Source organism: Corvus hawaiiensis, chromosome 13 (assembly GCF_020740725.1).
Source record: "Corvus hawaiiensis isolate bCorHaw1 chromosome 13, bCorHaw1.pri.cur, whole genome shotgun sequence".
NCBI classification, from domain to species: Eukaryota; Metazoa; Chordata; class Aves; order Passeriformes; family Corvidae; genus Corvus; species Corvus hawaiiensis.
The window spans coordinates 11243650-11269666 of NC_063225.1; the positions used below are offsets into that span (position 1 = coordinate 11243650).

The window sequence follows — 26017 nt, forward strand, 5'->3', positions numbered from 1 at the left end:
AATGAGACCTGGAGTGACAGCTGGGAGGATGGAAATTGAACTCTTCCCTGAGCTTTACCTCCACCCAGTAAACAGAACCACACCAGAACCTTTTACTGTTTGCTAAAAGAAATACACAGCAAGGTTTTGGAGGTTTAACTCCCACTTTGGGTTGTCCCCCCAGACAGCAATAATTTGGACACTGCAAACACAGTTCTGTGTAAGGACAGCAGGAAAAGAACTTTATTGCAACATGCACTAGAACTGGGCTGTTCCAAAAGCAAGGGACTTGTTCACAAAAGCAGCAGGAATTCTATCCATGAAACTACTCTGGACCATGCTGGGCACAAGTAACATTTTTCAACAGTCAGAATTAGCCTTTGGAGTTGAAATACGCCAAGAAAGGCCAGGATGGCTCCTGAGCTCCTCCCAAACCAGCTCTTCACACACATCACTGCAAGGGCTTATTTGACTGTAACATTTTGGCTCAGACTTTTGGAGTTGTTTTACCTGTCAGGCTTGGAAAAGCTTTGTTAAACAGAATCTTCCTTCCTGTTCTAAGTTCCTTCATTAAGACATCCAGGATCCTCAAAGCCCCATTAGTCTCTAGTACAGGATGAAGCCACATTTACACCCCACTAGTTTCCATTGGTACAAACCAAACAAGAGCCAAATTAACACTCATTAAACAGTGGCAGGAACTCACTGGAGGCTGGATGGTGTCTTCTGACCAGCCCCAGGATACCAGACCCTTTTCCAAATGCAAAAGTTGTGGAAATTTCACATCACTTGCCATTTATAACTAAGTTCTTAAATTCCTCATGCTCCTCCTTGAAGATCACATGAAAGCAGGTGGCCTTGCCTTGATTTATGAGGTTACAATGAGAGAAAAGGAAAATAACACCAATTTAAGGGTATTAGCTCCTTATTACAAGCACCACGGATCATTTCTTGCTCTACAATTTGTGGACAAATAAAAGGCTCCTTGGCTGCTACTCTGAAAGAGCTGAAGTAGAAAGTCCTTCTCTGGGACAGACTGACAGAACTGAAGAGCACCAGGGGTACAGAGAGACCTCCCTGCTGTGCTCAGAATTGGGCTGACACTGAGAGGACTCTGGGAGTAACTCCAGCTTTCCAGGTAACTGACAACACAGCAGCTGAAGGCTGGAGACAGCCCTGGACACATCTTTTCTCACCCTGTATCTTCAATTCCCAGTTTAGGCAAATGAGGTTATAATGCAATCACTGGTTCAGCACCACCCTCCAGGACCTGGATTTGTTTCTCACATCAGGAAGTGAGAACAGACAAGTTATTGCTTTTAGTGCATGTGTTAAATTAGTCTGGTTGATCAATTACTTCTTCCTTCCACATACAAAGACATTGTAAGAGCTACATTAGGTTTGAAATGTGGAATGGATTATGCTACATATTTGTGCAGCAGATTTTCATCCTTTCAACATCTGAGTCAAGATGTGCCCAGCCTGTGACATTCATGTGTTGAGTGTCACTGCCCTCGACTCTGATATATCAAATAGTTCATATCCACACACAGCACAAAATGGAAATCGGTGGGTTTTAAATGAATGAAGAAGAAATTCCTGAGTCTGTATTAAAAACCATCTCTGATTTTTTTTCTCTCAAGAATCAGATTCCTCCTCCTCTTCCTCTTTATCATCCTGAAGACTGAGGTGTAACTCGGTTTGATTGATGGCAGCCTCATTGTCCATCTGCCCAAGAGTCTGTCATGAGAAAAGAGCTGATTACCAAACCCAACACAGATACCAAATGCTCCTCAAATCACTGTTAAAGCTGTGCAGTCACTGTTAATTAAAGATCTCAGAACTGCTGACTGAGAACCCATCACAGCAAGAAGTCCCTGATCTCCAGGGGAAAACTGCACCTGGGTCAGGCTGGCCACGTATTGAGCGAAAAGCTGTAGCACCAGTGCTACCCCAGTATCACAAGTGTTAGACAACACATTTCATAAATGGTGAACTGAAGCTACACCAAACAGGTATTTCCCAACCCCCCTGGAAACACGGTGCTGCTTTTGGGAAAAGGTGAAACCAGCAACAAATCAGACATTTTACAGCTGAGCTTTGCAGTGAGGAGAAACATAAATGACGTGACACTAGGAACTGTACAGGAAAACCACGCACAGCCCAGCTCTGCTCATACTGACACCCAGGCATGGGGCCCCCCTTACCTGCTGAGTGTCCTCGGCCAAGGCTGACAGGGGGACAGGGACGTTCTCCTCGCTGGACCTGATCATGGACTGCAGCGCCAGCTCCTCCACCTGCAGGGAGCGGCACTGGTCACTCCTCGCACTCCATTAAAACATCAGACCTGCCACCCCCGGCACTCAGCCCGGGCTATCTGACACTCAACATTTTTGACTCAGAATTTTGGGGGTTTTACCCGTCAGTCTTGGAAAAGCTTTGTTAAATCTTCTGAAACTCTGTTCTAAGCTCCTTTATTTTAATACCCATGAACCTCTAAACCCAAGTGGTCTTTAGCTCCACTACCTCAAACTATCCCTTCTCCATCCATCAGCTAAGACAAACCATACACTCACATTTACCTCTTAGAGGTGTATCCTACATGCTCACAATTACATTTACCTCTTAATGTATACACAGACTCACAATTACAGATACCTCTTAAAAATATATGCTACATACACTCACATTTATCTTGTAACGTATCCTACACGCATCACAACTACATTTACCTCTCAGAGCTGTACCCTACCTCTCAAGAGTACCGTAGATGGATCGCACTTCCACAGACCACGTGAAACCCCGCAGCAATTCCCTGCTCTCCCTTTCGCTGAGCCAAAGCGGCGGAGGGCCGGTCCTGTGGCGGAGCGTGGCCGCGGAGCGCGGGCAGGGCTGAGGGGCAGGCCCGGCCGCGCCGCTGCGCTCGCGCCGCTCCCGACCCCATCCCCATCCCCATCCCCGGTCCCGGGCGGTCCCCGGGATGTCCCCGCGCACCCGCAGCCGGCGGAGCTGATCGTGCAGCGCCGCCTTGACCCGCAGCAGCGTCTCCTCCTCCCTGCGCAGCTCCTGCAGCCGGCTCAGCATCGTCCGCCCGCAGCGCCCCCGCCGGCGGGGAGGAACCGCCGCGCCCCGCCCCGCGCGTCACCTGCCCCCTGCGTGACGTCACACCCACGGCGCAGCAGCGCGGGGCGGCCGCCACCGCGCGGCCACAGCCGGGCACGGCACCCGCGGCGCCTGCAGGGGGAACCGCGCACTCCCGGCTGCCGCGGGCTCAGCCACACCTCCCGCCACCTCCCTCCTCTCCTCCTCCCGGAAGAGTTTCCGTTCGAACGCCGGCTCAGACACCCACACCCGACACGGCTTTCTCTGTTCCAACAGCGTTTATTAGGGACAAACCCCGGGCACAGCGCCCGCGGGGACCCCGGGGCAGCACTGCCACGGTTACGCCTCAGCCTTGGCCTTCGCTGCGGGCTTGGCCGTCTTGGCCTTCTTGGCAGCGGGTTCTGCCTTGGGTGCAGCAGGGGCCTTGGCTGGCAGCTTGGCCTGGGCCTTGGCTTTCTTCTCTTCCTTAAGTTTGTGCTAAAACAGACAAAGAGATCATCAGTCAGTGCAACATCTGAATCACGAGAGGCAGCCCTGCCTGTCCCAGCTCCACTCACGTTCTGGGCGTGCCGCAGGATGGTGTTGCGCCGCATGGTTTTGGCATACGGGTTCAACTTGATCATGATTCTCAGGTTCTTCAGTGGGTTCTTTTTCAGGACCCTGCGCTGAATCTTCTTCCTGGAAAGTACAGACATGTTGTATCATCAGCATATTTCACAGTACCAGTTGTGCTAAATTCTCCCTGAAATGTGGACAACTGCAATTCCTCGTGTTTACACCCAGAGATTAAGAAATCCCAGCCTGAAACAGATTTTGACTTCCCTAGCAAGGCTTTTGTTCATTAGATAAAATCACTTACTTTGGAGCACGCAGGGCCTTCTGGATTTCCTGGCTTCTCATGATTCTTCCAATATCTGTATTGGTCATCTTGTGCATTGGCAGGCTGTGAAACCAATGTTCAGAGTGTGAGTGGGTGAGAAAACCATGGCTAATTCACCAAACCAGGTATTTAGGAGCAAGTCACAGTATCCCTTTTCCTGGGAAAAAGGGGGCTGCTCTCCCAGCCTGCCTGGCTGGCTGCACCCACTTGTAGTCGCTCTTGAGCGTGGCAGCCTTGCGCCAGGTGCCGTACAGATCATCCAGCCTGCGGAAAGCGCTCTCTGTCCAGATGCAGAAACGCCCCACATGGCCCCCAGGAGCAAGGCGCAGCAGGTTCAGCTTGTTCACGTTGAGCAGAGTGATTCCTGGAGGAAACCAGGCAAGCCAATCCCTTTAGTTTGTACTTCAAATTGAGGAACACGAAACTAAGCAATAGACAAGATGCAGAAAGAGACTGGGGCTTTTTGGCTTTGACACTACAGAGCTACACACACCTCTCTATGAAAATCTATTGAATTTTAAAATTAATAATAATAAGCAGCCTTTTTCCAGTGGCAAACTCAGCAGCCTCATTTTTAACTGCCCCAAACATAGTTCAGGGTTGGGAACAGCTACAACTCTTGTCACAAACACCCTCAGTATCACCAGAACAGGTGATCGTACAACGAACAAAGAACGTATCAGCTACTGCAGCAAGTCAGAACTTCCACACAATCATGTGTTTCAGAAACACGGACCAATGAAGTGGAATCTCATCATTCCAGGCAGTCTCCCAACAGAAGAGTGAGTGTGTCCCAAGGCAGTTACCTGGGATATTCCGGAAAGCTCTGATGATGCCGTTGTCCTCATTGTAGATGATGCAGGGTCCCCTGCGCTGGATGCGGCGGCGATTCCTCATCTTACCCTTCCCAGCCCGCATGCGCTGGGAGGCGTAAACCTGGGAAAAGCACGAACTGTGAATATCCCAACAGCCCACAGCCCACCTGTGAGACACAATGAACTGCTTCAGTCAGAACTTCACCATCATCACTGCGGATCTGCAACACGGACCAGTGAGAAGTTCATCATTCTTGAGAGTCAAAATCTAGAACTATTTGGAATTCCTACTCTAATTAAACAGCAGAGTCAAATCACCTCTGTTTTGCCCTTCAGATCACACCTTCCCAACTCACCTTTTTGATGTCATTCCAAGCTTTAAGCTTCTTCAGGAGAAGAACAGCTTCCTTGGTTTTCTTGTAGCCCTCAACCTTGTCCTCAACAACCAGAGGAAGTTCTGGAATCTCCTCAATGCGGTGGCCTAGAGAGGATTTCACAAGACACCATGTTGCTCACTGACCGTGGCTAGACCCCATTCCTCATGGTTACTGCTTTGTATATTCATAAATGATACATGATAAATTAAATTCATGATAGAAATTAATGCAATAAAGTCAGACACAGAAACCAGAGCAGTGACGTTTCAGTGGAGTCCTACCGGTCTGTCTCACACAGAACTTTGTGTACCTGAGTATTGAGCAAATCTTTGCCTCCATGAACAGAAATCAAACTACACTGCAAGACTCCATTTAAGTCACCACAAAGTAACCAATATGGGCTCAGACAAACAATTCCAGAGCCAGAATTCCCACCTTTAGACATAACCAGAGCTGGGAGGGCAGAGGCAGCCAGAGCAGAACAGATGGCATAACGCTTCTGCATGATGTTCACTCTGCGGTGCCAGCGCCGCCAGGTCTTGGTCGGGGCGAACATGCGGCCGCCGCGACACATCTGGGAGCTGCAGTTAAGAACAACTTTTTGTTGTTTTAGAGTCTTCTCATCCCAAACAGCTTTATTGCTTGCTCAGCATTAATGGGTCGTCAACCACCTGTGCCAGGACTCTGACAGCAGGCAACTGTCCCTGGGCACGGGGTAAGGCGCAAATTACGACATCATGGCAAGACAGAACGGGTCATGTGGTTTGGGAGTGGGAATCACGTCAAATCAAGTCTGAGTTGCAGCCATTACCTCAAGAAGAAGATTCCAACCCACATTTAGATAATTAAAAACTTTTCTGCTGGCTGAGTCCAGTGCCCCTGAAGCCAGCACAGCCATGGAAGGATACATTGCCAAAGGCACCCTGGCCAGAGCGGTGAGTGCCACCACCCCGGACTCGCGGGATTCGAGCAACGGCTCTCCCAGTACCCCATGATTCGGCGCTGGTCTGGTGACCTGCAACAGAGAGAGACGTTCATTCAGAGAGTGACATCACTGCAATTCTCCCAAGGTCAGAGGGATGCTGAACTCAGGGCACCAATCAGAACTTCCACACAATCATGGGTTTCAGAAACACGGACCAATGAAGTGGAATCTCATCATTTCAGCAAAACAAATCTTGATCAGCAAAACTTAATCCTAGTCTATTAATGTACTCGATTCTGACCTAAGGGCTTTAAGACACTCATTTTAAGCTTGATCCTCAATCTGGAGGTCTGACTTGGCATTACTATACCTATCAAGTTAAAATGTTTATATGAAACTTAGAAGTAAAGTTAAAAAGGCATGTTCCTGGCACAAATTTCTTGGGAAGCAGAAATTATCTGCACCAACAACAGAAGCAACTCTAACAAATGCCCATTTTCAGGAGTTGCTCCTTGGCAAGTCTCACGAGGTCAATGTGGAGCAGGGGTTTTCACCTGAAACACTTTCAGACATTTTATGTTTTTCCCACAAATAATGAAGATTCTACCTGAGGACCTTGGCACTATGATACTTTCAGCAATATGCACTTCAGGTAAGACCCCAGAATACCCCAAAACAACACCTTGATGCTCCTCAGAATAATAAAACCGCTGTATTTCAAACAATTTCAAATCAGGCTGTTAATAACTGGCCTCGCCTTCTATACAAACCCCATTGACAAGTACTTCTCTTATCTCCACTCCAGCTTTATTTGCACGTGAACCCCCCTGTACTGAAGCCCTGGGCTGGTTCCTGTGCCAGCTGTACCCGCGAGCTCGCTGACGGCGTAGGGCTGCCGGTTGTTCTTGCGCAGGTTGGTGTGCACGAAGTTCACCACGTCGGGCCGGATGGGCGCCTTGAACACCGCGGGCAGCGTCACGTTCTTGCCTGATGCCTCCCCCTTCTCGGAGTACACGGAGATCAGCGGCCGAGCGCAAGCCTGGGGAAGCACAAACCCTTAAGTGCAGGTAAAGTCAACTTCTGTCACTGCAACTCCTCAAATATTGCTCAGAACAAAGGAGTCGTCAGCTCAGCAGTGCCAGCACGCTGACAGCAGGCAACTGTCACTGAGCACTGGATAAGACGCAAATTACGTCATCACAGCAATATTTCACTCAAAGTTGTGAACACAGCACAGCCCATGCCCAGAAAACTACACTTGCATTTCCAAGGCATTTCTAGAATTCAGCCTCTGGGCTCTTTAATAACCTCCTTCAAAACTATTTCCCATCTACTATTAAAAAAGCCCATAAAAAACTGACCTTTGTGTTAACCAAAAACTTGTAATTTAAACTAGGAAATGCTGTAACCATTAGGTTGCATTTAAATTAGGAAATGCTGCAATGACTGCAGCTCAGCAAACACTGTCAGAGTGAAGTCTGGACCCCCTGAACAATCCCTGATGCTTTAAAATCTGAAGGGAAGTGAAAAATTAAGCTGCTCTCAGCCCCAGCTGCCTGGCAAAAAGGTGAAAGGATGCCCAAAAATAGCCAGAGGCTGAACAGCACCTTTTAAAAACCAATTTTTTAGCATTATATTGTACTGGTTGTTAATTAATTTCACGGTAACAGTACAGGCAAAGCATCTTCCTTCCCTTCCCCCTCTGCAGTTCATTAAAAGTATTCCAGAACTCAAAACTAACCAGCTAATAACAATGGAAGGGCCACCTGTATATGTGACACTGGTCACGAGCAAGGCTCTGGCCCAGGTGTTAACCCAGAGACCTCAACACCAGCAACAAACTTGATCGCGGTGAAGGCATCAGAGCACAATCTCAGCTGTACTGGCAAGAAAAGTTGTTCATTTGCAACCTGATTATAGACCAAGACCCCTTAAAGCCTATTTTGCAACAAAAATGGTTAAAAAAATAGATTTTTAGAAGCCGTTCTTCCCACTCTAGATGAGCGCAAACGCTCCCATGGGGCCTGTTTTGCTTTAAATAAATACATGAAGAATCTACAAAGTACTGCCAGATGGCGATGGGGACCTATCTCCCTTACTGCCCCAAGGAAAGAGGACTTCGGGCGGACAACGTCGAGCTCCCGCCCGCGGCCTCCCCAGCCCGGCCTGGCCCGGCCCGGCTCCACTCGGTCACTCACGGGCTCCACGCGGCCGCCGAGCACTGACGGGCCCAAAATGGCGGCCGCGCGCCCCACGCCGCCAGCGCGGCCCCTGAGCCGCCCACGGTATTGCCCTGCCCGCCAGCCCCGGCTCCCCCGGCCCGAGGCCACTACCCGCCCCACTACCCCCGGCCCCCCACACCCCCGGGCTAGGCCTGACGCTCCCCTCACCATGGCGGCGGAGCTGCTCGTGCGGCCGCCTGTCTGCGCCGCGCCCCGACCGGAAAAGGAAGGACTCGTCACCGCCTCCTCACTACGTCGATGTCCCTCCGCTCCGTGCCTGCCGCTTCTGTCGCGCCGGCCGGTCAACCCCCGACCCTAGTCCAAGTTCCGGACGTAGTTCCAGCCCTGGTCCCAGTCCCGGTCCAAGTCTCTTCGGCCCCGTCGCGCCCATCCTGAGCCGTCCGGGCACCTCTGTCCTTCTCAGTCCTCCGCCAAAGCAGGGGACTCTCTTCCGGCGGAGGGATCCAGCATGACGCGTCACCCTCCCCTCACAGACGTCGCGTAGCGCCGGCGGGTGGGAGGTTTGATTGTGGCGGGCGGCGATGGCGGCGGAGCGGCGGCGCCGGGCAGGCTGCGGCCTGAGCGGGCTCCTGCTACGGTGGGGATCGGGGCTGCTCTCGGGGCTGTCCGGAGTCCTGCTCCGGTGGGCGTTGGGGTCACTGCCCGGGGGTCTCCGCTGTTCTGCTGAGGGCTGTATGGCCTTGGCTTGTGGGGAGCCTGCTGAGGCTCCGGTTGTAGCCTTGGAGTGTTTAATGTATGTGGGTAATGTTGCTGTTTAATGAGGAATGCTGAGGGGGAAAGTCGTGCATCTCAGCGTTTTCTTTTCTTTCAGAGTACGTGAAGAAGGAAAGGACAGTATCCCTGAACATCCGTATCTTTACGAGGTAAAATCATAAACCGGTTTGGGTTGGAAGGGACCTTGAAGATCATCTCATCCCATCCCCTGCCACGGGCAGGGACACCTTCTACTATCCCAGGCTGCTCCAAGCCCCGGTCAACCTGGCCTTGGACACTTGCAGGGATCCATGGGCAGCCTCTGCCAGGGCATCCACACCCTCACAGGAAGGATTTCTTCCTAATTTCCAGTCTAAAGCTACTCTGTCAGCATGAAGCTGATACCTTGTCCTGTCACTCCATGCTCTTGTAAATAGTCTCTCTCCATCTTTCCTGTAGGCTCCCTTCAGATACTGGAAGGCTGCAATTAGGTCATGAATGGATGCAATAGGATTAGGAAACACTTTGTGGAATTGTTTGATTTTGCAATTTCTGGTGTAAAAAAATTCTGAAATGCAGTCTCTATACGGTGCATTAAGAAGTTTTGATTAATTTTTTTTGCAGACTGATGTAGAGATCTCATTGGTCAGTGGCAGTTGCAAAAGTCCCATTGAAAGCTTTTGGAATGGAAGCAGTGCAATGTATATTTTGCAGAAAGCAGTAAGTGTGCATGGTAGATGTTCATTTTTTTAAATGTAATCCAGACTTTTGAATTCCCATCAGATTTTTTTCACACACCTTGCAGTTTTTGATTTACCTACACATTTCTCTTAAAGACACACAATGAAGAAAGTGATTCAATGGAAGAATCAAGAACAGATGATGCTGTTTATGCCCCTGAGCTTTTGCCAAAGGCGAGTCCTGGACCGCTGGCTCTTTCTGTTGGAAGAGCAAAGTAAGTGTGAAAGCCTTCTCTCCCCTTTTGAGGGAGTTTTCTTTTGTAATTTTGTGTCTTCTTCTAATATTCAGAACCTGTATTTTCAATCCCCAAAATAAAATTACTCATTAGTTGATGAGGAGTTGTGACTGTTTTCCATCCTGCAAAAGGGCCTCCCTTTTTTTAAAAGTGCTTTAAAAAGTAGATAAAATCCAGGCACTGGAAAAGCACTTCTGAGCTGAGCTGTTGAGTTAATGGAATTCCCTGGGTGTAGATGAGCAAAAAAAGCTCACTAAGACTTCAGTGCTTGTTTTTTTAGTAAGGCTTCTATTAAAAAAAGCCCTAAAAATCTGATATGGGTCTTTGGTGTTAAAATACTAAGGCATGGTACCAAAATGTGGTTTACCTAACAGATGTATTCTTTTAATTAAAGTGCTTAAAATGTAAAATTCAATTATGATTTTAGAATCTTCAGTCTACATTAATGTAATGTGTTATTTGCTGGCATCTAATTTTCTCCCTGTTCCTATTTCTAGGCAGTTGATTTCCTTGTATACAATGGTGCAAAATCCAAACATGACCTACCTGGGCAAAAGTGACCTGGCTGTGCTTCCTCTCCTCTGGGTCAGGTGTGATGGTTCTGATCCTCAGCACACCTGCTGGATTGGAGCTGAGCCTCTCAAGGCTGGAAACAAAGTCACAGGGGTCAATATCTACATGGTTTCATGTGATGGTAATGTGATCATGGTGCACAGAAAATAAATGAGGATGGCTAAAAAATGTGGGAATGCTGATGTCATGATGGCATCTTTGTTCTTTGTGTGGTACTGGCTTGGAAATGCTCTATATTCCTGGTTTTAGTGAACAAGAAGGGATTAAAATAAGAGAAAAGATGTTTTTAACCAATGCTGTGTGGGGGAAATAGCTTTTTTATCTACTTGAAGCACCTGGAGCTGTGCAGGCCTACCTGTACCCAGGTGCAGTAACAGCAAATTTAAACTGGTGCCATTCAGCATCTTACATAACCACTGACTCATTCTGAACATTTATATATGCTCATACCAGCTCCTATAATCAATAGGAGACATGCAGGGAGAATTCCTGCTTTCTAAAGGACAGCATGAGTCATGCTTCACCAAATGGAGTGTTTGGGAACGAATTTGAAGTGCTAAATTTGAATTGTGTCAAATGGGGTTTTTTGATTTTCACTTTTTTCCTTTCCTAGGTCCTACAGCTGATAAAACCCGTTTTGCAAACCTGGAAGAGCTCAAAAAGGAACATAAAATAAGACATCATTCATCTGTTGTAGGTTTTTATGCTCTGTCATGGCTTCAGCTTAAGTTTAAAAACTCTCTTTTGGGATTTATGATGCTGGTTTGGGGAAGCTTTATAGATCTTCTATAGAAACTCACCTTAGTATGATTCTATGGTGTAACAGTCTGATTTCAGGTCATGTTTATAATGCATTTATCTGATATTAACCCTTTTTTGTGTGTTTGTGAAATGCTTTTAAAATGACTTTGCCTGTGGCAGTTTTGTTGGTTTTATCTTTGAAATCTGTTCTTTCTAGGTGACAACAAAAGGATTTGCTCGGTATGAGCTGATTGCAGCAGCTGCAATAGAGGACACCACTGCAGAATCTGAAAGCAATATCTGTGTAGATATTACATGGAATGGTGTGGAGAAGATTCTGGAGACTCCCCCACTGGTCTCCGCTGCCACCCTTGTAAGTCAGGATGGAAAAAGCAAACAAATGCAAGCTCTTGGCACCACTTACGTCATGAGTAGTTTCAAGGATAGAAAATAGAAACAACACAGCCTGTTCGTAATATAAATTATAAGTTATGCTAAGACACTTCACTAATGAAAATTTTAGGACACTTGATTTCTAAAGTTTGAAACTGAGATAAACTTATGGAACTTTCAGAACATTGTCCTGGAGTCGGGGGACCCCAGAAGTCCTGTGTTCCAGCTGTACCGAGAGCTGCAGTTCCTCTTGGTGAGTATGGGGGAGAAATTCCAATTTCACATTTGCAAGGAGTGGGGATTTTATGTGGTAATAATTTGCTTTATTTAAAACTTAATCTGATGTTTCAAATATAACTTCAAGCGTTTGTTTTAGCTGAAACTTTGAGTTCAGTTTTAGGAATCTTGAATGCAAAGAGGACAAATCATCCAGGAAATTCTGGAAATTTGTAACTCCTGGTTAGCTGTGCAGAGATTTGTGATCCTTGGTGAAGTTATCTGTGATATATGACACGTGCAGGACTCCCAAGAAGAACTGATTTCTGTTGTGATTTTCCTGCTGACTTTAGGCTTTGGCTGAAGGTCTGAAGACAGGTGTGACTGAGTGGCCTGAGCCATCAGAGTCTGAATCAGCTCTTAAACTGGTCCAGGAATTTCTGACTGGTAATTGCTGCTTGTTCTGTGGGGAGGGAGGGGGTGTAGCACTTCACAGGAGTAAAAGGGAATTCCACATACAGCTTTTAAAGCATTAGAACTAGAAATGTTCATTTCTGTGCTGTAACCATGCACAGAGTAGTTAAATAGGTTAATACATATTTGTCATTTTTCTTTGTCCTAATATCGTGGATCAAAGTAAAAAGAATAAAAAATATTTTAAAAAGTCTTTTCAGACTGTATTCTTACCCCCTAAAAGCATTTTTAAATTAATAAATTATATTTTTCCGTGTATTTGTTAGTTATGATGTGCCTGGGGATTAATATGATTGGTTTGATGATGCTTTTCATAGTGATGGAACTTATTTTTTTAACTCTACTAGATTTAAAGAAGAAGCTGGATGGAGATTGTATATCTGGAAACAAGAGTGAAAGAGAGGTGCGTGCAATTTCCTAACAGCTGCTTTGTCATTTCACTTTCCTCACAACTGTAGTTATTTCAGATTTTGACTATTTCTTGTATGTTATTTATATGTGTAAATACATAGATGTAAAGGTGTAAAGAAAGATGGATCTCTTCCTTTCTGCTTCTGCTGTGTAAAAATAATGGGAGAAGGTCTGATTTTTTCCAGGAATTCTGACCTTTGTGCCATTGCAGTCTATCATTAATTTGCTTTTCTTTCCTAATTTAGTGATTTGAGGCCAATTTAATAGTATCAGCCGAATATGTGTCTTATTTATCTAGAGGTTTATGATATTGTAAAGCAATGGGCAAATTCAAATTATAAAAAATGCGTTTGGTTGTATTAAGATTTTTTTCCCCTCTCAGCCTACAAGGAAAGGTTTACGTCTATTTTCTGTTACGAGAGAAGCAGCATTTACTTGATAATCTAAGAATATATTGATTTCTGTGTCAACAGAAATATTCTGTATCAGGATTACAGGGAAGTAGCTCTCTATTTTGAGAATTTATGTGTCTGGATTTTGGCCTCCCAGGGCACTGATGGGTACACAGACAATACCTGGCTGAGATCTAAAGTCTCTCTGACAGTGGGTTTTGTTTCCTGGTCCAAGGCTAGCAGTTATCCAGTGTGATAATTCTGGAAAGAATTAAACTCACGTTTAAATAAAAATATACTTCCAAATTACTGTGTGGTAGTTTCCCTGGAAAATGGGGAAAATTAGTGATATACCCAGTTTTGATCTCTGGACAAATTCAGAATTGGAAGGTTTTTGGATCTCAGGCACCATTTTTCATTGAAGACCAATAAATTCTTTCAGAAAATCAAATGTGACACAGCTGCTGTGGACAGTTGCATAAAATCAATCTTCGGTGGGCGAGAAGACCTGGATTTTACTGAGCAATTATGGTGCAAAATGAAAGGTGAGTGTATTGTGCCTCATCTGTTTTCCTTTCATTTTCTTGTCTATCTGCTAGACAGTATTGCTTTCTCAGAGAAATTCATGTCCATTTCTGAGTTTTAAGAACTCGTCAGCTCTTCAGGAAATTGGTAGCAGCAGTCTCTTTCTAAAAGAGCCCATTTCAGGTACGTAGGATGATGTATTTTCTTAGAACCTTCCAACAGCAGACCAGCATCTAGCAGGAGATAATTTCATTTTATTTGACTGCAAAAGGTACTAAGCCATTAGTAGTTTCTCTAAGGCAAAACTCATCTGCTCTAAACCGGAAAACTTTATACTTCTCTTTTCTCTAGGTCTGAAGGAAAATTTTCAGTGTATGTAGATTTCAGTGGTCTCTGTTGGTCATTGGTTTTTAGAGTAACCTTTTTTAAAGTCATCATATGACAAAGCTGCCAAAAAGCAGTGCAGTCTGTAATTTCAACTCTCATTCTTTAATTGTGGGGGTTTGTTCTTGCAAGGGTGTGTTGGCCTGTTGTTACTGACTTAACAACCAGAGAAACAGCCTGGATTGGTAATTAAAATATTCTGTTTTTTTCTTTCCAGGTGTCAGTTCCTATCAGGAGTTAATAGACTGTTTCACATTGGTCATAAAATCCCTGGAACTTGGTGAGATACAGCCATGGGTACGTATTTGTATTTCACAATAGATGTTAAAATTTAGCATAGTTTCAAGTAAAATAAAGTTCTTGTCCCTTCACTGCCCCTCATTTGTGTTGTTTTTAAATTGCTTTCATGTGTCACAGTTTGTTTCCCTGCTGTTGAGCTTCTGGACAATGTTTATGATGTTTCATGCGCAGTTACATCACAAGAAGACTTCTTTCATTTTTAGATTCATCAAGGGAGTAGCAGTTTCTTAAGTCAATTGATTCAACAGTCCTATCATGGAAAGATGGAGGATGTTCTTCTCAGTGACATCACTCCCATTCAGATGCTCCTGGAGATTGGCTTGGAGAAGATGAAGAAGGATTATGTCAGTTTTTTCATAGGTGAGCCTGACACTTGGTAACAGGACTAGAAATTCAAGAGAAAAGGTTTTCCATGCAGGAAACAATGAACTTTTTGGTAACCTCAGTCTCTCTTCCTTCCCATCTGCTGAAGTGCAGTTTCCAGGTTCCTTAATAATGGAACTTTTCAGCTTTTAAATTTCAAAATTTAAAAAACTCATTTGTTTCAAAAGAACTTAGAGCTCTGTGTTTTGCCGTTGTTGTTATCCCTTCATTTCTTTTTTGCTCTGTCATCCTGCTTTCATTCTTTGTTTCGTTTGCTATGTTATTTTCACTACTTGTAAACTTGCATGTCCTTAGGAGGGTGGTTGTCTCAAAGTACATGGTGGGTTTTCTTCATTGTGCAGCCTTGCTGATAAATAAAATCATGCTTTGACCATGCCACTTTACAGGGCTTTTCTTGTTTGGAATGAACGATCATGTCAATAAATAACATCACACTCCTGGTGACTTTGTGCTATTCTTTGGTAGAACTCCATTTGATCCCTGTTCAAGTGTCGCTTATATTTCATCTGATACCATGTATTAAAGTTTAATTTTTATTTTCTCCTTTTCATTTTACAGGCCAGGAACTTGCAACAGTAACCTACTTGGTGAGATGCTTTATTTTTATTTTGAAACTCTGAAAGCACGAGAAAGTAGAGCATGCTTAGCTGGTGGTGGGATGCAAATAATGTAAGCTGAGGAATTGAACTGCAGATGATGAGGCTGAAACAACACACTGCAGAAATGTCATTGTTTTATTTCCTTATTCACAGAAAATTCCCTTGATATCTGATCTGGGTCACTGTCAAGGCAGTGAACCTTTTTCACACTTTGATGGGACTTTGTTCTGAGTCTGCTGGGCCACTCTAAAAATGTTGGCTTCTCCAAAGAAGCAGGAAGATTATTTTATTTACTGAGGGTGTGTTGTGTGTCTGTAGAAATAGAGTGCTCAGGTAAGAGCAGAAGCTCTTTGCTCTTCCAGGATTACTTCATTTCCACATCAGTGGATCTCCAAGAACAAGTCCATCGTGTTCAAAAGCTTCACCACATGCTGGAAATAATTGTCAGCTGTACAGGCTTACTCCAGTTCAGACATGAGAATCTCTTCCCTTTGACACAGTAATTATTTCATTTTTACTTTTGCTCTTTAAATGACAATCACAAATAGAGTTTGTTTGGCAGTTTAAAGAAACACCTATTGATGATAGTGAGACTTCAGAAGGAGCAGTTGGATCTTCCTGCCAAATTTTTCTTTGTGACTAAAAATGAGAACTAAAGGAAATAATAAAACGTGAGAGTATAGTTAATTTTGCACAAGGTTTATACTCTGTTGTACAAGCATTTCTTTAAAGAAAGTAACTTGATATCTCTTACAGGATTTGCATGCAGTATTACAAGGAAAACCCTCTGAATGAGAAGCATGTGTTTCAGATGCCCATCAGACCAGCTCTTGTGAAGAAATTCTATCAAAAGTAAGAGAAACTTCAGTGTTCACAGCATAAAATTCAGATGTGACTGAATACCTGACTCAATTTTGATGTTTTTTGATTATCCTCTCAGTGATAACCCTGAAATCTGGAAGGTGGAGATAAGCAGTGGGCATGGACAGAAGGAGGTTAAAACAACGTGGCAAGTCAGTACCAATGCTCCAGTTGAACATGGGACAGCAAACAATTCAGGTAGGGAATGTTGGTGCTGAAATGAAATAATCAAAGTACAAACTTCAAACAAATTCAGTTTTTATCCTGAGTTCAGTGGGTCTGAGCTTTATATTTACTTTTTAACAAGAGTAAAATGATATTTTGCCTTCTATTAAAAGAATGAGGTGGTATTTGTAGAACTGAAGATATTCAGAAAGTGGTGACTTCTTGCCTTCTCACCTTGGCTGAGTTATGTTTTGAGTTAAATTGACAGAATAGTTCCAAATAGGAGATGATTGATATCCACGAAATCTTGCGTCTTATTTCTAGAATGTTTGCCAATGAATCTGAGAAGAGTTTTGAAGAGAAATTTCCCTGTTGTTAATGCTGGTCTCCAGTCAGAGAAGGTGCAAAGGGGAGGAGACCTGCCTTGCTGCCAGCAAATGTAGAACAAGTGGAAAAGCATCAGAAAGGGGAAGAATTAAGCAGGGAGACTGGTATAGAAATGATTTGCCTTTTTGGGATGAGGTTTGGTTTGAGGATTTGGTAAATCTTTCCTCTTATTATTGATTTTTGTCAGGAAATGCTTCAGTAAAACGGCAGCTTTGAAAACAGTTCTTGAAGCTGCTCCATGAGCTAATCTCTACCATTTCTAACAAGAGTGGCTAATCCCAACTTTTTCCTTTGTCCTTGCAGGTCTCTTTTCTGACTCCACAGTAAATGGAAGCAGTGAAGAAAGGCTGTATTTTATTACAACAACTCAGTGCAGTCAGGTGCAGTTCACATAAATTGATGTTACTGAGCAGGCAGGACAGCAAAGGTACAGAAAGGGGGAAAGTTCAATGTTTTCCGTCCCAACAGAACTTTTAGAAACACTCTGGGCTTCAAACAGTTAATCTTTACTGATTTATTTGCTTTATTACACTTAAGTGGAACCTCCACAGCCACAGTTCACCTGTAGGCACCTCATTTGTTAAAAATGTAGTGCAATTATGACTGTACAGTATAAATATTTTGTAAATATGGTGGATATTTTTTATATATTTACAAGCATTCAATAAAGTTGTGCAATTTGGGGTTTTGTATTTTATTTTTGATCATTAAGAATGCAATCAGACACTGTTCAAAGTGTGAATTATCTTAACCAACAAACCAAGCAATATTGTCACGTTCTCCTGGTAGCAAGTGATGCTTCATCATCGTGAAGAATTTGGAAAGCTCTTCATCCAGGGCCTTGGGATCTTCAGCCAGTCTGGGTTCCTTTGTCCCTGTATTTAAATTTTGGAGTATTCTTGGATATACTTCTCTCTCCTCTTCAAATTATTTGATTCCTTCAATGTGAAGTGAGTTATTTTAACAGTGTTTCTTTTATGTTTTGCGTATTTTTTTGAAAAAAAAAATCAGTATCATTGGCTGGGTATAATAATTTAAATATTTTGGCAGTTGCCTGTGTTATGTTGATTAGTCAGTGAAGTAACATTTTGGTGGTCTAATTTAAATAATTCCATAATCTTGTATATGCTGACTAAATAATTTGAGACAAAAATATTTTGCATTAAGAACTTAGCTGTTGGTAAGTAAGAATAAAGAAAACCCCAATATTCATGCTTTTAAAAACTATAAATTATAGATTATTATTATAAATTTCTGTCATTTCTGGTTTCAAGCACAGCAGCTCAGTACAGCCAGCTGTGTTCTGGAACCAAGTTTTTATAGTACTTGTTTCTACAGCAGTAGAAGGGAATTTAAGGTGGAATATTGCATTTTGGAAGTGCTTGGATTACTTATAGTCCACATTTGTGTGTAATATATTATGAAGTTGTATAAGGGGAGTCTAGTTCCTGTAAACTAAACTGGAGAGATGTAGTTTAAATCTGATTCAGAAGTTGTCATCTTGGTTTACTCACTTCAAACAACTCTTCTCCACACCTAAATAGCAAGGTATATATTATCCTAACTTTTAGATATGCATAAGTTCATACTTAAGCAGTGCTCTTGGAACATTTAAGTCCTTTTATATTTTAAAATCATGTGTCTTTCTTCAAATAGCAATTACATGGTCATCAAAATTCTGTTGATGAACAGACTGAAATCAGAATTTGCAAGCAGCTTTTAGTCACTTGAAATTTGTACTGTCAAGATTTGAATCTCTTTAATCTTAACTATTTTTCTGGTGAACAAAATGTGTAATAGTTTCCAAAATAATAAGGATTGTAAAATCTGTTACTTAGAATCAGTGGAGAGTAATGTGGAAAGAGAAGGTATTTTGGATTTTGGTAAAAACAGAAAAATGTTTTGGGAATTGAATAGAAAAACTATAAAAGCTCTAGGTGGATTGATAAATAATATTTCATTACAGGGGTATAAAAAGAGGCATCTGTGGTAAATTTTAGCTATCAAATAAAACAGTTGCAGCTTAGTCCTTTTGGCAAATGAAGATGTGTGCAAACAGTAATTTTAGCTGTGGTTTCGAAGGTAGAATATGAGGAGGACAATACTGATGAGTATGCAGAGTGTGAAAACTGTTGGAAGAACAATCTCTGTCACCATTTCCATGTGAGTAATCAGGGAATCTAAAATTTGAGAAACGAGTAATATATAAGAGATTTAATCCTCTGGAGTACACTCATACCAAACTTAGAGGTAACATAAGATTGTTTTGAGCATAAAAATGCTGACATTGGATAAACAGCAAACAAAGCAAACAGAATTTCCTAAGTCTGCCAAAGCTGGAACAAATCCATGATGGTTTTCTCTCTCTCTTTTTCAGTTAAATTTCTGAAGACATGTCAGTGCTCAAAGGGCTGCAAAAATTGTGCTTGCTATGAATTAGCTGCAGTGCATTAACAATATTTTACTGTCTTTTGACTTTTATTCCCCCCACCCCAAGGGGAAAGGGTAGAAAAGAAAATTGTCAAAGAGAAATCCTTGGGAAGCACTTTAGCCTTTTTATGATTGTTCTGTAACCGGATGAAAAATTAAATGGTTTTTATTTTGTAGAACTTTATTCCACCGAAAAGCCTGGAAGAGTTCAGTAAACCCAGTTCATTCACACTGAACGTGACTTGAAAGTGGAGGCTGAGCAGGATAAACTTAGGCTGACTGCTGGGATGTTTGCTACCATGTGGAATTTATCTCATCTTCTTGTAAGAATCTATAGTATTTACTTGATCTTTCTTTTAAAAATTCCTACTTCAGGAATTCTGAAAGGTCCTGAATTACACCAGGAAGTTTTTATGTATCCTGGATCAGCCTGGCACTGTGGGAGCTGTGGGCAGAGTGTTCTGTGTCCTCAAGCAGCTGCTCCCAGTTGTGTTGCTGTTTCTTTGTTACCAGGAGCATCAGAGACCAAACTCAATCTTAGGCCAGTCCTTAGCCCTTTTATTTATAGTTCCACTTTGTGTAGAAGTCAGACATTTAGAGATTTTCTGTCTGTGTGGTTGTCTTGATTTGTCTGGGTTTGGTTTGTGTTTGAAAAGGCATTTAGCACTTTTATTTTAAGGAGAATGCTTTTTAAGGAGAATGCTGTCATCCCCAACCTCCGTTTTAAGTATTAGCTCTTCCAGTTCCTGTATTTCAGTAACATCCAAAACTGATCCATTTAGCTACAGTGATTTTAGTTTGAGACAGTAAATAAAGGCATTTTTCTTTAGAATCTTGTGCTTTTGGGGAGAAAATACCTTTTATCCATATTCAGAGAGCAATTTAATGTCTGAGAGTTACAGAATCTGCTTTTATAGAACAAAACAGAGCCATCATTACCTGCAGCAAGGTGTTGGTGTGTGGCAGAGCAGGTGTCCATGGCCTTCCGATGCCAGTTTTCCACCTGGGGAAGGGTGACAGTTCTGTTAGACTGCAGCATCCTCCTCATTCCCAGCACCTTCCTCCCTGTCTCTCAACACTTGTCCCTACAATTAACTTGAAACTATTTTATTCTACCAACACATGATTTTCTGAAAGTTTCTTTGTCTCTTCATGGGTTTTATTGCAGTGAATTTCTCAAAGTTAATTGTTCAATAAAATTTTTAACAGCACATAATACATTCCATGTTATTTTCCAGTAGGGCAGTACATATGTGCAGTTTTCTGCCTAGAAATCTGACAGCATTGCTAAACAATTTCTGATTGACAATTTTTGACTGCATCAGTAAGTCCAGGTAGTTTGTTGAATGGTTTGAAAATAGTAATTGAGGCTGTTCCCACTTTCAGTGTCTGAATATCTCTGTACTAAACAGATCCCTAATTTACAGAACCAAAGTGTCACTTCTGTACCATATTCATGCAAGGTGTTTCCTGAAATTCAGTGTGATATTTGCACATAAATCAAAGAAAAAGGAAAAAAGATCAAAATCAGCAGCTGACATCACCTCTCTTGGATTTGGGAATCCATTTGCACTGATAATCTTTTTATAGTAGTCAACAGATGCCTTTGGGTACCGTGGTTTGTTCTTGTTTTTGAAGTCAATGTGATAAAGCCCAAATCTTTCGGAGAAGCCTTTGTTCCATTCAAATTTATCCAGCAGTGACCAGGCAGTGTAACCTTTGACATTAACACCATCATTTAGAGCTGTAAACAGAACACAAATCACTCTGGTAAAGGTGGTTTTTGTCCTTAAAATATGGTTCTGTAAATGTTTTGGTTTATAGCAGGAAGAGATGGGGAGGAGGACAGAAAAATGAAGGCCAAAGTAATTTAATTTAGATTCTTTGAAGTTGATACCTTTAGCTTAGAGGTACTAGAGCTCTATGGGCATGGTAATTTCTCCTTTCTGAAAGTGGCAACTGGTGATCCATTGCAGTTTTAAATCTCATGTAGGTTATTGTATTTATTAGTATTAATGTGTTTGCTTAGGTTGTCATTTTGTTGAAAATTTATTAGTCTGGTTTGCTGCCCATTTTGACTTGTGAATATTTATGATGTAAAGAACAAATAGACAAGGTGAAAACACTCCAAAAGTCAAATCCTATAAAGCTGTTTCTAAGTGACCTTTCAGTATCTCATTGATGTATCCCTTGAGATACTGTATCCTCCACTCGTCACACAGCTGAGGGCACTGCACGGTTTCAGACACTCCATTCTCTGTCACATAAATCAGGGGGTTCCCATACTGGGTCTGCAAACAGAAATGTTTAGATTGATTCACATAAAATCATTTTATTTTGACAGAAAATGTGATTTAGCAAAGTGCATTAGGAGAAATTTTCTAGATTTACTTAAGGTAAGAAAAATGTGTAGTAGGATTTTAACTATGGGGTTTATTTTAAAAGACTGAATTCTGTAGTTTTCTGAGCTGAAATTAAGGCACTTTTTTTTTACAAAGAAAATTGCCAATATGACAAGACAAATAGACGGAACTGTTGAAAATCTAAATCTAAACCAGTGTAAGTGCAGCTCCTCCAGGCATTTTGGTGCTTCCTTTATAATTAAAGATCTGTTCTACTCACCTTGATGAAATTGAGTAATCGTCTGAACCCCCAGGGCACAGAGTAGAGCCACTTAGGGCCTGGAGCTGGCCAGTTTGGGTCCACCAATTCAGCCAGGTCACGGTCAGTGTGGTAACTGGACACTTGGAGAAAGGGAAAGTTCTTCTGCAGAACATAACGAGTTGTAAAATGACCTATTCCCAGGAAATCCGAGGTGCCTTTAATATAGGTTTTCTCTTGCACTGAGAAAGTTGGTAATCTTGATGTCCCCAGGCCCTGCTGGGCACTCTTCCTACCTATCAAAATAATTACAGGAAATGCACTTCTGAGGAGCATGGAAATTGGTTTTCTTTATCTCACCAAAAATAAATCATAGAATCATAAAATCCTGGATGGTTTGGGTTGAAAGGGACCTTGAAGATCATCTCATTCCACCCCCTGCCATGGGCAGGGACATCTTCCACTATCCCAGGCTGCTCCAAGTCCCGTCCACCCTGGCCTTGAACACTTCCAGGGATCCAGGGGCAGCCACAGCTTCTCTGGGCAGCCTCTGCCAGGGCCAAATATGGTTTTCCTTAATTTAGTGCTAATGTCAAGGACACTTGAGTTTGACTGCTTTTTAAAGAAGAGATTATCTTTGATCCTTTTGGTTTGGAGACGCTGGGTACAATACATGGGGAAACAGTGATCTAAAGTGTCCTGGTGTGTCGTCCCCAAAGTGCTCAGGAGCCATGTCCAGCCTGGGGGCCTTCGGTTGCTTTGCTGTGTCTCACCTGCGCCCTCACTTGACTAAAGCACACATTGGCCAGGAATTACTCCCTTGTAATGTGCTGGAAGTGTGGATTTATTCATGTGTTAGTCAGTTACTGGGACTTACCTACATAATTCTTCATAACTTCTGGGTAGTCCCCTCTGTAAATGGGATTTGCAAACCATCCCAGGTGGAACTGGATGTACCTTTCGGCAGCATCTCTGTCTGTTTGGCTGTGTGGATCAACAGGTTCCCCCCAGCCACTCGTTAGGGAAATTCCAACCATCCCTTAAAACAAAGGGACAATTCTGCAGTTCTTTAAGCCCTTAATATAAACAGCAGCACAGTCACAGAATGAATCCAGATTACCTCTCTGCTCCCTGCGCCAGGTGTTGTTGTAGGAGTGCCAAACCTTGGCGTGAGTCTGTAAAAAAAAGTACAAATAGAATAAATCATGTGCACATTTTCCTCTCTTATGCCATGGGCACTATGGAAAGCTGGTGAGCACTTTTTGCACTGAGGTCAGTCTGAAAATATCACAGAATTTCTTTTGTGTTTATTACAGAAACTTTCATTTCATGTAAGACATCACAAGAGCCTTTATGCAAGCTTCCTTCCCTAAATTGGAGGAGATCCACATGGCAGTGACACACAGCCCTCAGGACAGGGTTCTGTTCCATGGCTCTGCTCTTTGGATATCTTTCCCTAATTTATTCAGAGGAAAGTTAATTTTTACCAGAGTCTTCTGAAGTCACTTGCAGCATTCAGGTTCATTTCAACAGGCCAGGATGTTACTGCTTGTTTCTAGACTAACCTGGATATTTTCTTTTTCAACCAGCTTCAAACAAACTATTAGAGACATCTATAATATAAGAAAAATTCAAGTTGTTGCAACAGTGTTAAATGAAGCACCTAACATTGGGACTGCCTTGGATTATGCACTGGAGTTTTAAAGCCAGATGGTAATTTCAGAGTCCTAGTTGGAAATGACATGGTTGTGAAACTATTCCTGTTTAAAGAGTGAAATCTGATAAAAATCCTTAATTGGCACGTAATTTCAAGCACGTGTTCAGGAGGTTTTTTTACTTTAATGATGTGATGAGCAGCCTTGTAGGCGCCGCAGCCGCCGAGCTTCAGTCCTGGCGCGTGTTCTCCTGTTTCATAGCCCTTCTCAGCCACTGCCTGCAAACACAGAGAGTCAGCCCTTCTCTGGGCACCAGAGCCAGGGAATGTGCTCCCTCCTGTGGATCCTGTGCTCTCCTGCCTGGGCTGTCCGTCTCCAGTCCCCTTTTCCCTTCCCCTTGGCTCGCATTTCCTCCCCCGCTGCCTGGTTGGTACTGTGCTGTGGCTTGTTGGGAACATTGGTGAGGAGTGAGCTGATGGAATGGGAAAGGGTAAATAACAGCTGCCTTTCCAATTCCTGTGTCTCTCCAGCTGAGGAGTTTTCAAAATTTTCCTGGAATTTCGTGTCTTAAATCTCTGCCCTTGTGCAAAATCTGCCCGCTGACATTTTTGGCCACAAAGATTAATGGTTTAAATCTTTCCTCTTCCCTCTTCCCTCTCCATTTTCTTAACCTACTCTCCTCTAGTGTCACTTCCACATAATTTTGGGAACAGAACTGTGGAATCAGAGTGATTGGAAGGAAAACACTGATGATTTACCCAAGGATTGCTGAACGTAATCCAGTGTTTCACACGATCGCCAAACTTCTCAAAGCACAGATTTGCATAATCATTAAAATAATTTATCATGCTTATATTCTGCCAGCCACCATACTTTTCTTGGAGAACCTTTGGAAATAAGAATTTCAGGAGTCACTAATTGTACTTGAATGTCAGCTGCTGCATAAAAAAGACTTTTATTTCTATTTCATTCTGTTTCTAGCTCAGAAAGATTTTTCAAAACTTCAATGCATATAAAATGCAAATGAATAGGAAATACTTACAAGTTCTTAAAATCATGCAGACTTCTCTAATTTTAAGTACCCTTAGTTCTTAACCATAGAAAATTATTTCTATCAGAAGCCTTTATTTGAGGTGTTTGACTAATTTAAATATTGTCTGACCTGTGGCAGATCCCAGTGGTAGAGGCTCACAATAGGGGTGATATTGTTTTCCAGAAGACTGTTAATTGTATCATTGTAGAACTGTATTCCCTTCTCATTCAGTTGCTCAGCTGATGAAAAGCACAGACAAGGAATTACCTGGATTAGTTCCCAAATAACTGGAAGAACAGAAATCTAAAACTATTGACCAAGGAATTTTACATTATAGCGCTGGGAATTCTGTAATGGTTAAACTCTGTTCTGCAGAGAAACAGATCTGTTTAACAGGAACGCTGAACAACTGTGGGTTACCCTGGAGTAAAATTCCTTACAGGTAAGAATATTGGTAAGAATGTGGTGAAATTGTGCTTACCTTTGATGCCTGTGGGCATAATTCTTGGCCATGAGATAGACAAGAGGTAGTGATTCACCTTCAGCTCCTTCAGTAACTGAATGTCATCCTGTGAGAAGAAAATCCAATTAACACATCCTGAGGCTGAGCAGAATAACTTCAGTTACTGATCTGTCTTAAATAACACTGAATGCAGAAAATCTATGGAAGAGTTGCACAAAAGAGAATTCCAGCAGTTATTTTCTGATCTTTGAGGTGATGGCTTGTTCCGTTTGAACCCTTTTTCTTTAACCACTTTTTTTTGGACAATCCAAGGAAATCCTGTAATGTTTTGTGTAACTATGAAAACTGAATGTTTGCACTACAGAAAAATGAGCTAAGGTTCTGCAACACAATTACATTCATGTCAGAATTTGTAATGTGCATGTTCTAGAAAATAGTAGAAGCCTGTAAATCTTGACCTCAAACATTAGGCTCAAAAACATAATTACTTGGACTTTCATTTACTGTCTTATACTGGAATGAGAAAACCCCCTTAATTCCATATGAACATATGTTCTTTTTCTAAGAAATTGTACCTCTTCAGTGTTAAATGAAATTAGAAATTTGTGGTATTTGAGCCAATGCAAAGAGAATTCTGATGATAAAGGCAAAGAGTGCTTTGATATAAAGAGGATCATGTAACTGGACTAACACAAACAAGTTTTAGAAAGTATTTCTAAATACAAACCCAGTGTAGTGAGTGCCCAAATCATCTCTGTGTCAATGTCTTCTGGTACCACAGCCCAGTGAGGCTCAGAGTCCCAGCTTCTCTAAATTTTTTTATTAAGCTGTTCTTTCAAACTTCTGCTGGTTTGAGAGTTCAAATGAAACCTCTCCTGCATTTTCCCATTTTAGGAGAGGAAGGCATAGTTTCTTTTCTCTTAGTTCTTGCTGAGACCTCTGGCTCTCCCTTGAACTTCATGTATGTGGAGAAACCTCAGTGGAATATAACTTTTATTAAATTAGTTGCAATTCCAATTACATAACCCTGGCTTCTCACA

At 42.6% G+C, this 26017-nt stretch overlaps 4 protein-coding genes and 4 non-coding genes across 9 annotated transcripts; 1 reads left to right on the forward strand and 7 right to left on the reverse strand.

Annotated features, from left to right (window-relative positions):
- Positions 1–193: 193 nt before the first annotated feature.
- SNAPC5 (small nuclear RNA activating complex polypeptide 5) lies at positions 194–3100 on the reverse strand. Its single transcript, XM_048317396.1, has 3 exons — positions 2974–3100; positions 2187–2276; positions 194–1719 (listed from the first exon to the last, which is right to left on the reverse strand). The coding sequence occupies exons 1-3, from the start codon at positions 3061–3063 to the stop codon at positions 1618–1620; spliced, it is 282 nt and encodes a 93-aa protein (XP_048173353.1). The 5' UTR covers positions 3064–3100; the 3' UTR covers positions 194–1617.
- Positions 3101–3340: 240 nt separating this feature from the next.
- Positions 3341–8615, reverse strand: RPL4 (ribosomal protein L4). Its single transcript, XM_048317394.1, has 10 exons — positions 8469–8615; positions 6946–7117; positions 6062–6168; positions 5589–5727; positions 5133–5257; positions 4768–4897; positions 4169–4325; positions 3941–4024; positions 3639–3759; positions 3341–3558 (listed from the first exon to the last, which is right to left on the reverse strand). Exons 1-10 carry the CDS (start codon positions 8469–8471, stop codon positions 3421–3423), a joined length of 1176 nt encoding a protein of 391 aa, XP_048173351.1. The 5' UTR covers positions 8472–8615; the 3' UTR covers positions 3341–3420.
- Positions 4654–4724, reverse strand: LOC125332956. Its single transcript, XR_007206697.1, has one exon. It is a non-coding gene; the product is annotated as a small nucleolar RNA SNORD18 (small nucleolar RNA).
- On the reverse strand, positions 5797–5896 carry LOC125332957. The gene has a single exon (XR_007206698.1). It is a non-coding gene; the product is annotated as a small nucleolar RNA SNORD16 (small nucleolar RNA).
- Positions 6250–6320, reverse strand: LOC125332955. Its single transcript, XR_007206696.1, has one exon. It is a non-coding gene; the product is annotated as a small nucleolar RNA SNORD18 (small nucleolar RNA).
- LOC125332958 lies at positions 7183–7283 on the reverse strand. Its single transcript, XR_007206699.1, has one exon. It is a non-coding gene; the product is annotated as a small nucleolar RNA SNORD16 (small nucleolar RNA).
- Positions 8616–8842: 227 nt separating the features above from the next.
- ZWILCH (zwilch kinetochore protein) lies at positions 8843–17478 on the forward strand. The gene is made up of 18 exons (XM_048317392.1): positions 8843–8898; positions 9133–9184; positions 9639–9734; positions 9851–9969; positions 10488–10684; positions 11177–11256; positions 11522–11677; positions 11879–11950; positions 12267–12360; positions 12735–12790; positions 13633–13735; positions 14317–14396; positions 14603–14759; positions 15342–15370; positions 15745–15881; positions 16139–16234; positions 16323–16441; positions 17099–17478. The coding sequence occupies exons 1-18, from the start codon at positions 8843–8845 to the stop codon at positions 17188–17190; spliced, it is 1791 nt and encodes a 596-aa protein (XP_048173349.1). The 3' UTR covers positions 17191–17478.
- A 1239-nt stretch (positions 17479–18717) lies between these two features.
- LCTL (lactase like) lies at positions 18718–24364 on the reverse strand. Of its 2 annotated transcripts, XM_048318219.1 has the most exons (7): positions 24240–24364; positions 23664–23759; positions 22947–23001; positions 22704–22865; positions 21848–22122; positions 21390–21516; positions 18718–18975 (listed from the first exon to the last, which is right to left on the reverse strand). In XM_048318219.1, exons 1-7 carry the CDS (start codon positions 24327–24329, stop codon positions 18860–18862), a joined length of 921 nt encoding a protein of 306 aa, XP_048174176.1. In that variant the 5' UTR covers positions 24330–24364; the 3' UTR covers positions 18718–18859. The 2 variants fall into 2 exon arrangements, with proteins under 2 accessions (XP_048174176.1, XP_048174177.1); XM_048318220.1 differs by lacking the exon at positions 23664–23759.
- Between the last annotated feature and the right edge of the window lie 1653 nt (positions 24365–26017).

Excerpts from the sequence above, each read along its gene's own strand:
- RPL4 (XM_048317394.1), bottom strand. Across the intron at positions 4,898-5,132 it reads CTTGGAATGACATCAAAAAG|GTTTACGCCTCCCAGCGCAT; the intron begins GTGAGTTGGGAA and ends TGCTTTTCCCAG. Across the intron at positions 4,326-4,767 it reads AGCTTTCCGGAATATCCCAG|GAATCACTCTGCTCAACGTG; the intron begins GTAACTGCCTTG and ends GGTTTCCTCCAG.
- LCTL (XM_048318219.1), bottom strand. The coding sequence starts at position 24,329 with ATGATAAATTATTTTAATGATTATGCAAATCTGTGCTTTGAGAAGTTT. Across the intron at positions 21,517-21,847 it reads GATTACTCAATTTCATCAAG|ACCCAGTATGGGAACCCCCT; the intron begins GTGAGTAGAACA and ends TTCTGTTTGCAG. Across the intron at positions 18,976-21,389 it reads CATCAATGAGATACTGAAAG|ATTCCCTGATTACTCACATG; the intron begins GTCACTTAGAAA and ends CTCAAATTTTAG.
- SNAPC5 (XM_048317396.1), bottom strand. The coding sequence starts at position 3,063 with ATGCTGAGCCGGCTGCAGGAGCTGCGCAGGGAGGAGGAGACGCTGCTG. Across the intron at positions 2,277-2,973 it reads ATCAGCTCCGCCGGCTGCGG|GTGGAGGAGCTGGCGCTGCA; the intron begins GTGCGCGGGGAC and ends CGCTCCCTGCAG. Across the intron at positions 1,720-2,186 it reads TGGCCGAGGACACTCAGCAG|ACTCTTGGGCAGATGGACAA; the intron begins GTAAGGGGGGCC and ends TTCTCATGACAG.
- ZWILCH (XM_048317392.1), top strand. The coding sequence starts at position 8,843 with ATGGCGGCGGAGCGGCGGCGCCGGGCAGGCTGCGGCCTGAGCGGGCTC. Across the intron at positions 8,899-9,132 it reads CTGAGCGGGCTCCTGCTACG|AGTACGTGAAGAAGGAAAGG; the intron begins GTGGGGATCGGG and ends CTTTTCTTTCAG. Across the intron at positions 16,442-17,098 it reads TGGGACAGCAAACAATTCAG|GTCTCTTTTCTGACTCCACA; the intron begins GTAGGGAATGTT and ends TTGTCCTTGCAG.